The sequence below is a fragment of the Lemur catta genome, chromosome 13 (genome assembly GCF_020740605.2).
Source record: "Lemur catta isolate mLemCat1 chromosome 13, mLemCat1.pri, whole genome shotgun sequence".
NCBI lineage: Eukaryota > Metazoa > Chordata > Mammalia > Primates > Lemuridae > Lemur > Lemur catta.
In genome coordinates, this window is record NC_059140.1 from 48,436,135 (window position 1) to 48,449,811 (window position 13,677).

General features: G+C 34.1%; 1 protein-coding gene across 4 annotated transcripts in view; it reads left to right on the plus strand.

Moving 5' to 3' along the window:
* PCDH9 (protocadherin 9) overlaps positions 1 to 13,414 on the plus strand; it is an 867,425-nt gene extending 854,011 nt beyond the window's left edge. For all 4 annotated transcript variants that reach the window (XM_045566956.1, XM_045566958.1, XM_045566957.1 and 1 more), the window contains one exon: positions 11,539 to 13,414. In XM_045566956.1, the coding sequence (XP_045422912.1) occupies positions 11,539 to 11,912 (374 nt within the window). In that variant the 3' untranslated portion in view covers positions 11,913 to 13,414. The remainder of the gene's footprint in view (positions 1 to 11,538) is intronic.
* The last annotated feature ends 263 nt before the right edge of the window (positions 13,415 to 13,677 follow it).

The window sequence follows — 13,677 nt, forward strand, 5'->3', positions numbered from 1 at the left end:
ATGTACAACTGAGTTTAAGCAATGAATTGTGCAAGAACATTCTATATGTATTCTAATATGACATATTAGCCCTTTTTAAATTCACCTATTCCCCTACACTTTATGAAAAGTAATTGCATCCCTTATCATTATAAGCCAATATATTTATAGAGCCTAAACTACTTTTAAAATTTCAGTACATTTGCTAAACAATTTAAAAAAAAAAATCCTCCCATTTACTTGAACCTACCTGTACCACAGGGCAGGTAGTTATCTGTATCTCATTAGATCTCTGCCTCAGTATAATTGCTAATAATTACTATGGTGTCTTCAGACTTTAAATAATTGTTTTGTTATGTATCCTGTGAATCTGGATTTCTGAAGACATTTAAGGAGCTCTGTTGGTTAAAAGAATTATGAACTGTCCGGCATGATTAGGTGGTTAGGTGGGATATAAGAAACAATCTAATTTTGTTTTCCATTGGGGCATTTTCAGTTGCTTCAACTCCCAAGTAAGGTAGAATATAAGTGCTTTTGAATACAGCCATTTTGCCCTTGTTAATACCATTTAGATATTCCAAATATTACTTTAGGAGAAAGTTTTATGCTATGGATTCTCACCGTTGTTTCTCATATACAGGTTAAAAGTGTTGTTCTTAACTCTTTTCTCAATGTAAATTATTTGCAACATAATATTTTACATATAATCCTTTTGTTGTTGTTGTTAGCTAAAGGACATGAGACTCATCACAGACTTCATTTTCTTCTTCCAAATGTACCTAGTAATTATCAACAATGTGCCAGGCCATGGTAACAGATGTTGAGGATGTAGCTATCAAAACGCAAAGTGCCTTTTTGGTGCTTACTCTCTAATGGGAGAGATGATTTCCAAATAAGTACAGTGGGAAAGGTAGTGAGTGATGAGTGCTCTGAAGAAAAATAAAGTTGGGTGAGATGATAAAGAGTTACTGAGTAGAAGAGTATTATTTCTCAAGGTGGTCAGGAAATGCCTATATGAAGAAATGACTTTTGAGGGGACACCTAAATTAGATGAAGGAGTTATCCTAAGGCCAGGAGCAATATTCCAGGCATAGATAATAGCAAATCCAAAGACCCGGAGAACATATTAAGCTTGGTATATTTAAGGCACAACAAGAAATTCAGTTGTACGGAGTAGGGGAGCATAGAGAGAGAAGTAGGGCATGAGATCAGAGAGTTTGACAGGAACCAGATCATGAGAGGCTCTCTGGGCCATGGAAAGCAGTGTGGTTTTACCCATATGTGATGGGAAGCAGGGGAGTAAGGCATCCTGCTTTAAATACCATGTCAGGCTGAATAATAGTCCCCAAAATATATTAATATCTACATTTTAGTCCCCGGAACGTGTGGATACGTTACCTTACATGACAAACAGGACTTTGCAAATGTGATTAAGGATTGCATTTTGAGATAAGGAGATTAAGGGTTGCATTCTGAGAGGGGTACAGTAGGAGTCAGAGGAGAGGGTGATGTGATAATGGAAGTAGAGATTGGAAAGATGTGTTTTGAAGATGGAGAAAGGAGCCCCATGCCAAGGAACACGGATGAGAAGCTGAAAAAAAGGAAAGAGAATGGATTTTCTCCTCACAATTTCTGGAAGGAACCAGCTTTGTGGACACCTTGACTTTGACCCAGTGAAACTGATTTCAGACTTTTGACCCCCAGAAATGTAAGCAAATAACTGCACATTGTTTTAAGCCACTAAATTTGTTGTAATTTGTTACAGTGCTAACAGGAAACGAATACAATCATGCTACTATTCTACTTAGAGATTCGAGAATACTATGTAGAAACAGTGAGAGAAGTGAGTCTTGTTGAGAGGAGCGTGGGCTGGTGAGTTTGCAGTTAATAAACTAAAGGCTTGCCAAGTGCTTGGCTGTGTGATTCCAGTTAAAGGCAGATGTTGTCTTTAGATGTTTCCTATTGTTAAGTAACAAAGTACCATAGATTTAACAGCTTATAGCAACACAAATTTATCGTCTCAGTTTTCATCCATTTATTATTTCACGAGTCTAGGTGGGCTCAATTTGCTTAGGGTCTCACAAGGCTGAAATCATGGTAACAGCTGGGCCAGACTCTTACCTGGAAGCCCCAAAGAAGAATCCTCTTCCAGTTTATTCAGATTGTTGGCAGAATTCAGTTCCTTATGGTGGTTGTACCGAAATCCCTGTTGTGCTGGCTGCCCACTGTCGGGGTTGCTCTCAGCTGTAAGAGGCTGCTCTCAGATACTTTCCATTTGGTCCCTTATATATTTAAAGCCGGTAATAGCACGTCAAATCCTTCTTGTGCTTGGAATCTGAGCTCCCATCTGCTACCAGCTGGAGGAAATGCTCTGCTTAGAAAGGGCTTGAGTGATTAAATTAGTCCTGCCCAGGATCTCTTTGGATCAACTAAAGGTCAACTGATTAGTAACTTTATTACACTGACAAACTCCTTTTGCCATATAATTCAACAACACTGGTGCAATATCTTATCATATTTATAGTCCCAGGAATTATAAAATATTATAAAATATAAAATATTGAGAGGAGGGGCATTTTAGATTTTTTTCCTAACAGGTGCCAAAGGTGACTCTAGTTTTTTGTATTATTTTTTCTTAATTGAACAACCAGGTGATCAATGTGACGTACAAAATAAAGTCAGGGAAAGTAGCAGTTTTGCAGAAAGAAAAAAATGCAAGACTTATGTAACTTGACAATGCCAATTAATAATTCAATGATAATGATAAGTAGGTAGCCAAATATACTGATATGGCCTGTAGAAGAAAGATAAAGGGCTGGAAATATAAATTGGGGGAATCGCCAGCATAGATATGGTATGTAAGGCCACATAATTATGTCAGCCCGCACTGGGGGGTATAAATAAAGAGCACTGAGCATGCCAACATTTAGTGGTCTGGAAAAGGTTGTGGCCCCATCAAAGGAAACTGTAGTAGAAAGGCTAGTGATGAACTGGAGAAATCAGGAGAACGTGATAGCACCTGGGTAACTTGTTAAAATTCAGCATTCTTAGACTCCACCCCAAACCTACTGAATCAGAATTTCTGTATGGGATCAGCAATGTATGTGTTAAAAAGCTCTCCATCTAACTCTGACACAAGATGATGCCTGATAACTTTAGTTGTCTACACCACTGGGAAAGGGCAAAATGGAAAGAGATAAGTCCTCAAGGTTCTTGCAACTCAAAGTGGGATTCTTAAACATCATCAGTAGCATCACTTGAGAACTTGTTAGAAATGCAGGAACTGAGGACTCGTCTTGACTTGCTGAATCAGAATCTGAATTTTAATGATTTCCCCAGGTGACTGACATGCATATTAACATTTGAGAAGCTCTGAGCTAAGATATATTAACGCAAAGTGATGGTAAGACAATCCAGGTGAAAACATACACCCACAGTCACAGGGACCATAACTGATGTTTTATTTGATTTTTAAAATAATCCTCCAGACATCTTTTAAAGTATTTAAAGTATTATTATGTCCTTAAATCCTTAATAACTTAGCAAAGTATTTTCCCAAAATTGCCCAATGCCTAAAATCACCTGGGATAATCTCCATCCCCTCTGAAACCATGAGAAGTAGAATTCCTTGTCCAGAGGCTAGGAGGGAAATAAATCTGCAGTTGTAAGTACCCCAGGTGAAAATTGTCAGAGACTACCAGGTATGAAAATAAACTTCACCATTTTTTTCCTGCCCTGATTCTGATTAAATATCCCTGAAATGCAGGAAACAGTGGCCATTGTGCAAAGGCAAATTACTTCACAAGGTTGAGTACTCCAGGCCTGGATTCAGACAAGCAACTGCAACTTTTTTTTAAGGAGACAAAAGATTATATAAATTGCTTATTTATTTTTAACTTGGATTTCAGCCTGAAATTCATCTCTAAAAAATACTTCATTGCTTAATGTCTTAGATCTGCTCTTCAAAATGTGTTTCACATCAAACAAGGTTTAACAAGTTTGTCTAAGAAACAATGCAAATTGCAAGAGATGGAGAGTAATTCAAGAGATATCAATATATGAATGAGTTTTTAAAACAAAAACATCAAGTGCTATGAAAAGAAATGAGCTATAGGAGAAAGTAAATATCTGCAAAAATGTAAATAAGATATTTCACATCAAGCAATTTGGTTAAAATTTGAAAGTTAGTTTAAATAATCAATGAAGGTCTGCCTCATTAGGCTATTGTCATTCAATTGATTGCAAGGTAAAATACTAATGAAGAATACGTAAAATTATGGGAGACAATTTTCTTTTCAGCAATTAGTTTAAGCAGATGAAAAACAGGCAGCTGAAATTCATACCATACAGAAGAAGGCTGAAGATGTATAAGGAAGTGCTCTTCATTCTTTGTAAGCTGTAAAGTCTGTTCAAACAGCAATATCCTCTCTGGCAGAGAATCTGCTGCTTGGTGCGGCCATGTGTTATTGTATTTGGACTGTCTCCATCTGCAAACGCTGACTTTTCATCTGTGACCAGCGAAAAAAAATCTGTATGAGGAACCTGTAAAACATTTAATCCCTGTTTACTTGTTAACCAAAGGTTTTGTCAAATCCTGGTGGTGTGGGTTTTTGTGTTTGTTTCTCAAGGTTACTGGAGATGCATTCACAAATGCAGAGCTAAAACTCTGATAAAACCATTAGATTTTTATTTAGATCTAAAAATATAGTTATTCCAAATATAATTTCACATTCCAAAACCTAAATGCAACCTCAGCAATAGAGTAATCTTCCAGAATAATAGATTTATAATTTCTAGGCCTTATCATGGGCTTCTCATTAGTAAAATGAACTAACATTGGAAAGTTTGATTATCAGGTAATAGTGATGACAAACCACAGTGATATTTAATTAAGGAATAAAAGAATGGGTAGAGGTCATGCATCAAAATCTAGTTTTTTTCTCTCAATTTATAGATGAGAGACTGGAAGCTAGGAAATCTAAAATTGCTTTCTCAAAGTCTATACTAATTCACTGTTCTACTAAAGCTAAAATCTATTTCTCTGTTTGCCCTTGCTATAATGATCATGTGACTTGAGATTTCTGGATTGGTTCTGATTTTAGATATTCTATGCCACAATCTTTTGAACCTAACATGAGCTGGATCAGAAATTGAATATATTAATGAATGAATGGAAAACATTTCTCACTGAAATATACTGAAGTTTGCCATATCTATCTTTGGATTTAGGGTGCCCACATAATTGTTCTATACAATTTCATACAAAATCTGAATTACCATGGCAGTGAAACTCACACCCTCTGGTTGTTTTTCTATATAAAAGCAGAGCAATAACTAAATAACTATATATTCCCATGTGACATTGATTTAAAAGCATCAATTAGGCATAAAATAAAGAGGTTTGAAGCAGAAATAATCTCCAAAGGAAATGAGGGCAATGGTGAACAATTTCCGGTTTTTCATGTCAACTGTCATATTTGAAACTAATTTTTATCCTGTTTAGATTTTAGGCAAATTAACTGAGTTCACTTGTAATAGCAACTGTTCAATAAATGTAGAACATGATGGTGGAATAGTGGATAATAGGCTCTCCCAAGTGAATTTGCCTCTGACATTTCTTTGAGGTCCCTCCAGATTTATATAAACCTTTAACTCTCTATTCAAGGTAATCCACACAAAAAAGGTTACATTGTTACACTTTGTCTCAAAATATATACATATATAAATAAACTGAGGGTTAAAATGAGCTGGTAAAAATACTAAATTTTCTTGTGCTAGTATCCTAGAGACATTAAAATTAATGTAAAATGAGAGTGAGAATTTTTTTTTCCCTGAAATTCTATTATAGGAAGATTGGTTAAGGCCGGGAGCAAGTATGAAAATTAAGATTTTTCTTAGCATATAAACAACAGCAAGTACAAGGCAAAATCATAGAGTAAAGGTCTACATAAAAAGGACATTTCTTTAAAACATGACTGTGCCTAAATGTCAGGCAAACTACTTTAGCAAATCTAAATCAGCGGATGCATTTTTTGTTTTAAGGTGTTCAGTGATGTACAAGTCTTTGCATACTATACATTCATGCCAATGTAAAGTCTTGGGGATGAGTGCCAGGCGCACTGTCTGGAGAATGAGAACGGACGCGCTTGGGACTCTGACTCGGGGGGATGGGTGGGACATGGACAATGTATATGACCTAAACTTATGTACCCCCATGATGAGCTGAAATAAAAAAAAATAAAAAAAAAAATAAACCAAGCTGCATTTACCTCAAAAAAATAAATAAATAAAAAATAAAGTCTTGGGGAAATACAGAAAAACTGGAATTTAGGAACAAATGTTTTGCATAAAAGTTGTAGATGTTCTTACCACAAAAAGTACTTTATAAAATGACAGAAGGGTATTACATCAAAGAGGAATTTTTTTCTATAATAAAAATGGAACAAAAGGAAAAATTAAGTGAGATGTGATAAATTTGTCTCAAATTATATAAAAATGACTTATCTATTTTATAATTCAATTTTGGCAGTCTGTTGAGATTTACTTACCTAACAGTAAAAATTCTAAGAAAAATTAATTCATAGAAAAGGCCAAAACTTCATATAGTATGAAGTCAAACCAGAAATGTAAAAAGTCTCATGATTTTTTCTTTTTCTTTTTTTTTTTTCTTAAATACCAGTTTCTAGCTTTGGAATTAAAGGGTTTCAGATAATCGAGTTGAAAAGTATCTATCTGGTCAATAGGCCAGAAGCTACTCGTTAATTACAACATTGTGGCAGTGACCTAATCAATGAAGTAATGGTTCGGCTTCTGAGTATAATAAAATGACATCAAGGACCACTCAAGTATCCTACCACTTAAATTTTGCTGGAGTTCTATTAATTTGGATTGTTTCACATTTTAAATTTGTATCTTTAAAAATCAGTCATTTGAGCAGCTTTCTGACAGCTATTAATGCCTACACCTTTGGAAAATATTTTGTTTGGTTTTGAGAAGATGAGTTGTATAAAGATGAAGAGGGAAATACTTTGACACATGATATAATTATTAACTGAGACAACTTTCCAGAAGCTTGTTATTATGTACTTTTGTTTTTGATTTCAACATTTAAATGCAGAGACAGATGGCTTGTATGGTCTTACCAGTGCTTGCATTTTTTTACATTGAAAAACAAAGAAAGATAAGCAATCTCATAGATGGAAGATTGTGAAAGGGGAATCAAGAATTTGAGTTTTAAAATAAACCAATAAATGCTTTAGTGTTAAAAAATTATGAGAGAGGATTTTAATTACTTTTAAAAGAAAGGAAATAAATTAGTGTAATGCTGAAATTTATAAGCAGTTTGGAATCCTGATGAGGGTTTTAAACAGATATTTTATGATATACCACAAACAGGACATTACACAACTTATTAAAAAGTTGGGGAAACGAAAAAACACACACTCTCATGCTTGCACACGCATAAACACACCCACACTAACACCCACACACAAAGATCTCAAAACATCTAATAAGGACCCAACACAGTGACACATGTGATGCATGTTTGGTTTCAATTAATATTTTTTGAGAGGATGTATGAATGAAAATTATAAGTATTCATCAATTAAGACAATTACAGTAATAATAAAAATTATGTTCCGAAGCTAAAGAATTATGGTTTAGTGCCATTGTGTGTGCCCAGCCCAAGGATGGATCTTTACAACTTATACAACAATGGGCTATCTAAAATACTTACCTAGGAATCTATAAAACTTTTATAAATTTATTTACAGATTTTATCAAAATCTGTCAAATTGATTTACAGGAATGAATCATGGAAGTACAATTCTCAAATAGCAATTAATATTATTTATTGAAAATAAATCTGTGTTTTGAAAGTTAAAGATTTTATATACTACACAGAAAATTTAACTGTAAATGTCTTAATTTGACAATTATCTATAAGGAAATGTAAGAAATGATATAACTTGGAATGAAATCAGTCTGTTATCTTAAAAAGGGAAAAAACTTCTCTCAATCAGTTAAATTCTTTCCCAACGACACCTTTTACATCCTTGTCACTTCACTCCTCTTAAGGCAAATTTTTTGTTTCCCAGGATAAATCATAGCTCCCTGAGGTAGTGTTGACATCTGTTTTGTTCACAGCTATATTCTTGGTGCCCATCATAGTACCAGCCCATAGTACATGCTCAGTAAATGTTTGTGGAATAAATAATATTATCAGTTCTGAAATTTTAAAAACTGATGAACTCTATTTCATAAAGATGTGTCATTTAATGCTGAAAACCTAAGGTTCACATATTCTTACAGATATACACACAAACATCATTCTCAATCCTTGGATGATATGTCTTAATTTAATAAGATGGCAGGGCATGTTGGATAAGACTAATTTAGAAATAATCTTGTATATTCTCTCTTTTTGATCAGCTCAATAAAAACCTGATTCTAGTGACATTTTTGAGGTAGCTGATAATTTATTTTTTTTCCTTTGTAGATATCAAAAATAAAGATTAAGAGTTGGCTTATAGGCTTCATGATATGTTACACATCAAATTGGTGATTAACTACTTTATTGATGTCTAGAAAGGAGTGAATATGTTTAACAGAGAAGATAAATAATTCATTTATAAACTGTCACAAAGTATTGCTATGCAAAGGAATTTGCTGTTGAGGAAGCTTTTGGCCTAAGGTTTTTGAAATCAGCATCTTCTATTATAATTACTTAAAAGTCTGCCTTTAAGCAGGGGATATCTTTAATAATTCTCAGAACATTTTCAACCTCATAAAATTTTAATTAACAATTAACATTGTTCATAGATCACTACTATTGCTTAGCACTGTGAGGAAATCAGAAGACAGATACGCCATTTTTTCCCCATCAATGAATTTTCAATCTAGTTGGGAGAAAATAAAAATAAAAACTTGCAAATGTACCGAACTTCCCCTAAAAGATGAAAATATCTTTAAAGTAAGCATTGGGGAAGCTCAGTTAGGGAATTTGTTATTCATCAATACAGGAAGCTCTGTGGAAATCTTCACGGTGCATATGACACATGAATTGGTGTGTATATGGAAGCTTGCTTGTGGTCTCTGGGACACTAGCTGACCCTTGAAGGAGTCAGTAATTAAAAGAAAACAGGCCAGGCAAAAAACATCTTCTTAGCCTGTGATCTTAATGCAAGCAAGCATGGATTGGTTTTAGCAAAATGTGTTAGCTTTGTGGAATGCAGAGTCACTGAGTACACCAAAGGGAACCTAAAAGTGAGAAATTAGTTTGAACTTTTAAAATGTTAATTTTAATTAACAATTAACATTGTTCATAGATCACTACTAATGCTTAGCACTGTGAGGAAATCAGAAGACAGATACGCCATTTTTTCCCCATCAATGAATTTTCAATCTAGTTGGGAGAAAATAAAAATAAAAACTTGCAAATGTACCGAACTTCCCCTAAAAGATGAAAATATCTTTAAAGTAAGCATTGGGGAAGCTCAGTTAGGGAATTTGTTATTCATCAATACAGGAAGCTCTGTGGAAATCTTCACGGTGCATATGACACATGACACATTATAGAGGGCGAAGAAAGACTCATAGAGAAGTTTAAATTAAATATCCAAGGAAGTAAGTAATCATTGGAGGTTTTTGAGAGAAATAGTTTTAGGTTATGAATATGTGTTTAAACAAAATATAACTGTTTGCTTTTGAGAGGATGGGAATATGGGCCAGATGGGAAGAAATTTTAAGGTTATTCTAAAGAGCAGACTTTTAGATATAAAAATGACTAAAATTTGAGTTTATATGAAATAGTGCATATTAGCCACTTTTTTTTTTTTTTTTTCACATTCTCTGTCCATTCTGATGTTGCCTGTGGTTTGTTGTCTCAGGTCATTGCCATCAACTGCTGCTCATCTCACCAGACATTTTTTCACATACAAGAAATAAGTGGAATATTATTAAGGCAAATAGATATTAATATAAAAAGCCCATAATTATTGGGTATTTAAAGATACCAGTTTTGCTAACTTGGGTTTTAGCAAAGACCTACATTACAATTATTTAGTTATTGTAATTGTTGACTAAGCAAACTTGCAGGTATGTTTTCTTCATTTTCTTCTACATTTTTTTTTCTGATGACTCTCTGCTTTTGAAAATGCTTTATCCCTAGGGCATTCTTGCCTATCCACTTAACTTCATTGGTAAAATCAATTCCTAATTTCCAAACTATCCCTTATCTCTTGGCTGTTTAATCAAGAGGGAAAAAACGACAATAAAACCCAACTTATTTCTTAACCATTTTGCTTATGTTGCTTTTCAGTAAAAGGCTGATATCCACTTTACACAATAATAAAAGTCTATTTAGGAAATCCTCGATAAAATATATGTCCTAGATTGCCTGCTGGTAAAAAAAAATAAAAGATAAATTCTATGATGACTTTCTTCTCCCTGAATGTTGGAGTCCATGTGATTCAATTTACAATTTAAATTTAGGTTTATACCTTAGAAATTTAGAAAATAGTTCAGCTGGTAGGAATCAAACATTGTCTTTGGCTGCAAATGGTTTCTTTATTTGCTTAGATTTCACAATGCTTGCAGCTGACCAGGTGTGTGTTTAGTAAGATACTTTAGTTAAAATATTCTTTAAAATTAATATATTTAGTTTTTTTAAATGTGACAAAAGTATTTCCACATGATTTCATATAGAAAAAATAAGTGTTTACACAGAAACATTTTATGTTACCACATAGTGCATTTATTTTTAATGATATGTTACAAGTAGTTTTTTTGCTTTCAATTTCAAGTTGTAGCATTTACATATTCTTCAACATTGCACATAAAATAGTTCTACAGCTCATAGTTTACCACAAACATAAACTTTTTCTTGAGAGTTCTTAGAATAAAAATCAATAATAATATGTATTCTGTGGAGGAATTGATCAAAAATGAAACATAATGGTTATATCTGTTTACTCATACCTTTCTTTTGGTCTATCTATCTATCTATGATTTTGGATATAAATACAAACTGAAGAAAGAAGAGATAAATCTTACCTCCATAACAAATTTGATTTATTTTGTGTTAATCTAAAAAAGATGGAGAATAATGTCTTTGAATTGCTTAACTTAATATACTTTTTATGAGAAACTGACATCACTAATGCACTTTTTCTCTAAGGAGATAAATTAAAAATTTTAACTGGTTGGGCATGGGGGGGGCTTGTGCCTGTAATCCCAGGATAGCACTTTGGGAGGCTGAGGCAGAAGGATAGCTTGAGGCCAGGAGATAAAGACAAGTCTGGGCAACATAGCAAGCCCCATGTCTATAGAAAAAGAAAAAATTAGACAGCCATGATGGCATACACCGTAGTGCTCCTGTAATCCTCCTTGTACTTGGGAGGTTGAGCTAGAGTATCACTTGAGCCCAGGAGTTTGAGGCTGCAGGGAGTTATGATTGCACTGGTGCACCCTAGCCCTGACAACAGAGTGAGACCCTGTCTCAGAAAAAAAATTTAACCACCTTCTTTTCTTGTTTTCTCTGTCTCTTGTCCTCTACAGATGGGCCTCTGGGTCCCCGAGGATTAGCTGAAGCTACAGAGATGTGTACCCAAGAGTGCTTGGTTTTGGGTCACTCAGATAATTGCTGGATGCCTCCTGGCTTGGGTCCATATCAACACCCAAAATCTCCTCTCTCAACTTTTGCACCCCAGAAAGAATGGGTCAAGAAGGACAAGCTTGTGAATGGGCACACCCTGACCAGAGCCTGGAAAGAAGACAGCAACAGGAACCAGTTCAATGACCGTAAGCAGTATGGCTCCAACGAAGGCCATTTCAACAATGGCAGCCACATGACAGACATTCCTCTGGCGAATCTGAAGTCTTACAAGCAAGCAGGAGGTGCTATTGAGAGCCCTAAGGAGCACCAACTCTAAGAAAAGGCTATATGGGACCTAATAACTTTAATCTAAATAGACATGCTAATATCGTGTGTGTCAGAGCTTTATGTATTCAATAGATCTCTACAACTATGCCCCTTCTAGCAGGGATATCCATAACTTTGTGTTAGCACTATGGAGGATATAATGTTTTGCAACATAAGAGTAGAAAATAGTTCTACTAGCCATGTGATCTTGTTTACTAGAATTGATTAAACTTTCCAGAGATCTCTCCATTGTGCAAATTTTTTTTTATTATTGCATTTTATTTTGACCCTGGACTGCTGCTATGAACAATAGAATATGCATTTGGAGAGTAAGAAAGTTACATGGATTAGAGTGACTGACAAACATATCCAGTTAGAAAATTGTGTTCTTTTTGTCATTGATTTGTGCTGGGACCGCTATACTTGACATTATACTTCAAACAAAACTTAAAAAGATAAGCATTAAACCTATTGTGCTGTTAACAACGTTAGTGGACACTTGTAAGTCAATCAGTGTTAAAGTATTTGTAAATAGAAGCAAGTTATTATTAACAACTTTTGTGTACTTATAACGTTCACCTAAAAATGTTGTAGCATAATTCTGTGTTTTATGGTTGTTTCTTTTTTTTTTTTTAATTTACCTCTTTGTTGTTATTTCTTTTAGTGAGGTGTTTCTGCGTTTATAGTCTGTCTTGACACACATTGTTCAAAGGATCTCAAACACTTGTGTTTAAAAAAAGGTTCTGAAATCTTTTTGTATGATAGCTTATGATGCTGGAATTCTGTAAAAAATAAAGATGAAAGAAAAAAAGAAAACCTTGTACCAAAAGGGACCTCTGCAAAAGCTTGGAAATTCAGAACCTATTTTTTGATATTCTTATTTTCAAAGTAGGCAAAAGCAAAGTCACTTAATTAGTACCATTAAGTGAAAGAGTAATGGGAAAGTGTTATCTGTTAAATGTGATATAATATTCTGTACTTGTCACTTATGCAAAACTAATGTCTCAAAATTAGCATATATGGAAGAAAAATCACTATTCAAAAATAGTTTAAATTTGGCAAATGTGTGTCTACAACTTTGTTGATATGGCAGAGTTTGTGTTGATTCTCATATACAATACTGTCGTTGTAACACAAGTGTTATTAGACCATAGCCACAAAATATTTAATGTGTTGTGCCTTCATGCTGTAACAGAACATTCTCCAGGTAGGGTAGTTGGGGGAAATAAAGGGATAAATCTCTAATTATTGCTGTTTAACTGTTTGTTATCATAGTTGGTCAATGCCTGGCAGGTACCAGCATATTGTCACTTAGGTCAAACCAACAGAGTGACAACTAATGTTAATAAGATCTCAGTTGCACGTGCAAACAAATCCAAATTCGAACATTCTTAGGAGGTTTTTGTTAAGGCATGACAGATGATTTAAACAAATAAATAGCATGCAACACAATGTCTTTATTGAAAGAAGTGAAAGTTATCTTAATGCCACGGTTCACCATCAGTTTAAAAGTAAAAAAAAAAAAAAAGTAAAAAAAAAAAAGGTTTGCTAATCTGATAGTTAATTTGTTCTTACCAAAAAATAAAATTACTTTGTAAATAGCAGTTCACATTTTTCCACAGTATAATGGAAAATAATGGGTAGGGGTGCATTGCTTATTGAAGTACATTTTTGTCGGTTTGTGAGGGGTGTTTGATGACTTTGACAGAATAAATATCTAAACAATTATCCTTGTTACTGCTTTGCCAGTTCTACGTTATTTACAGTTATTCAGC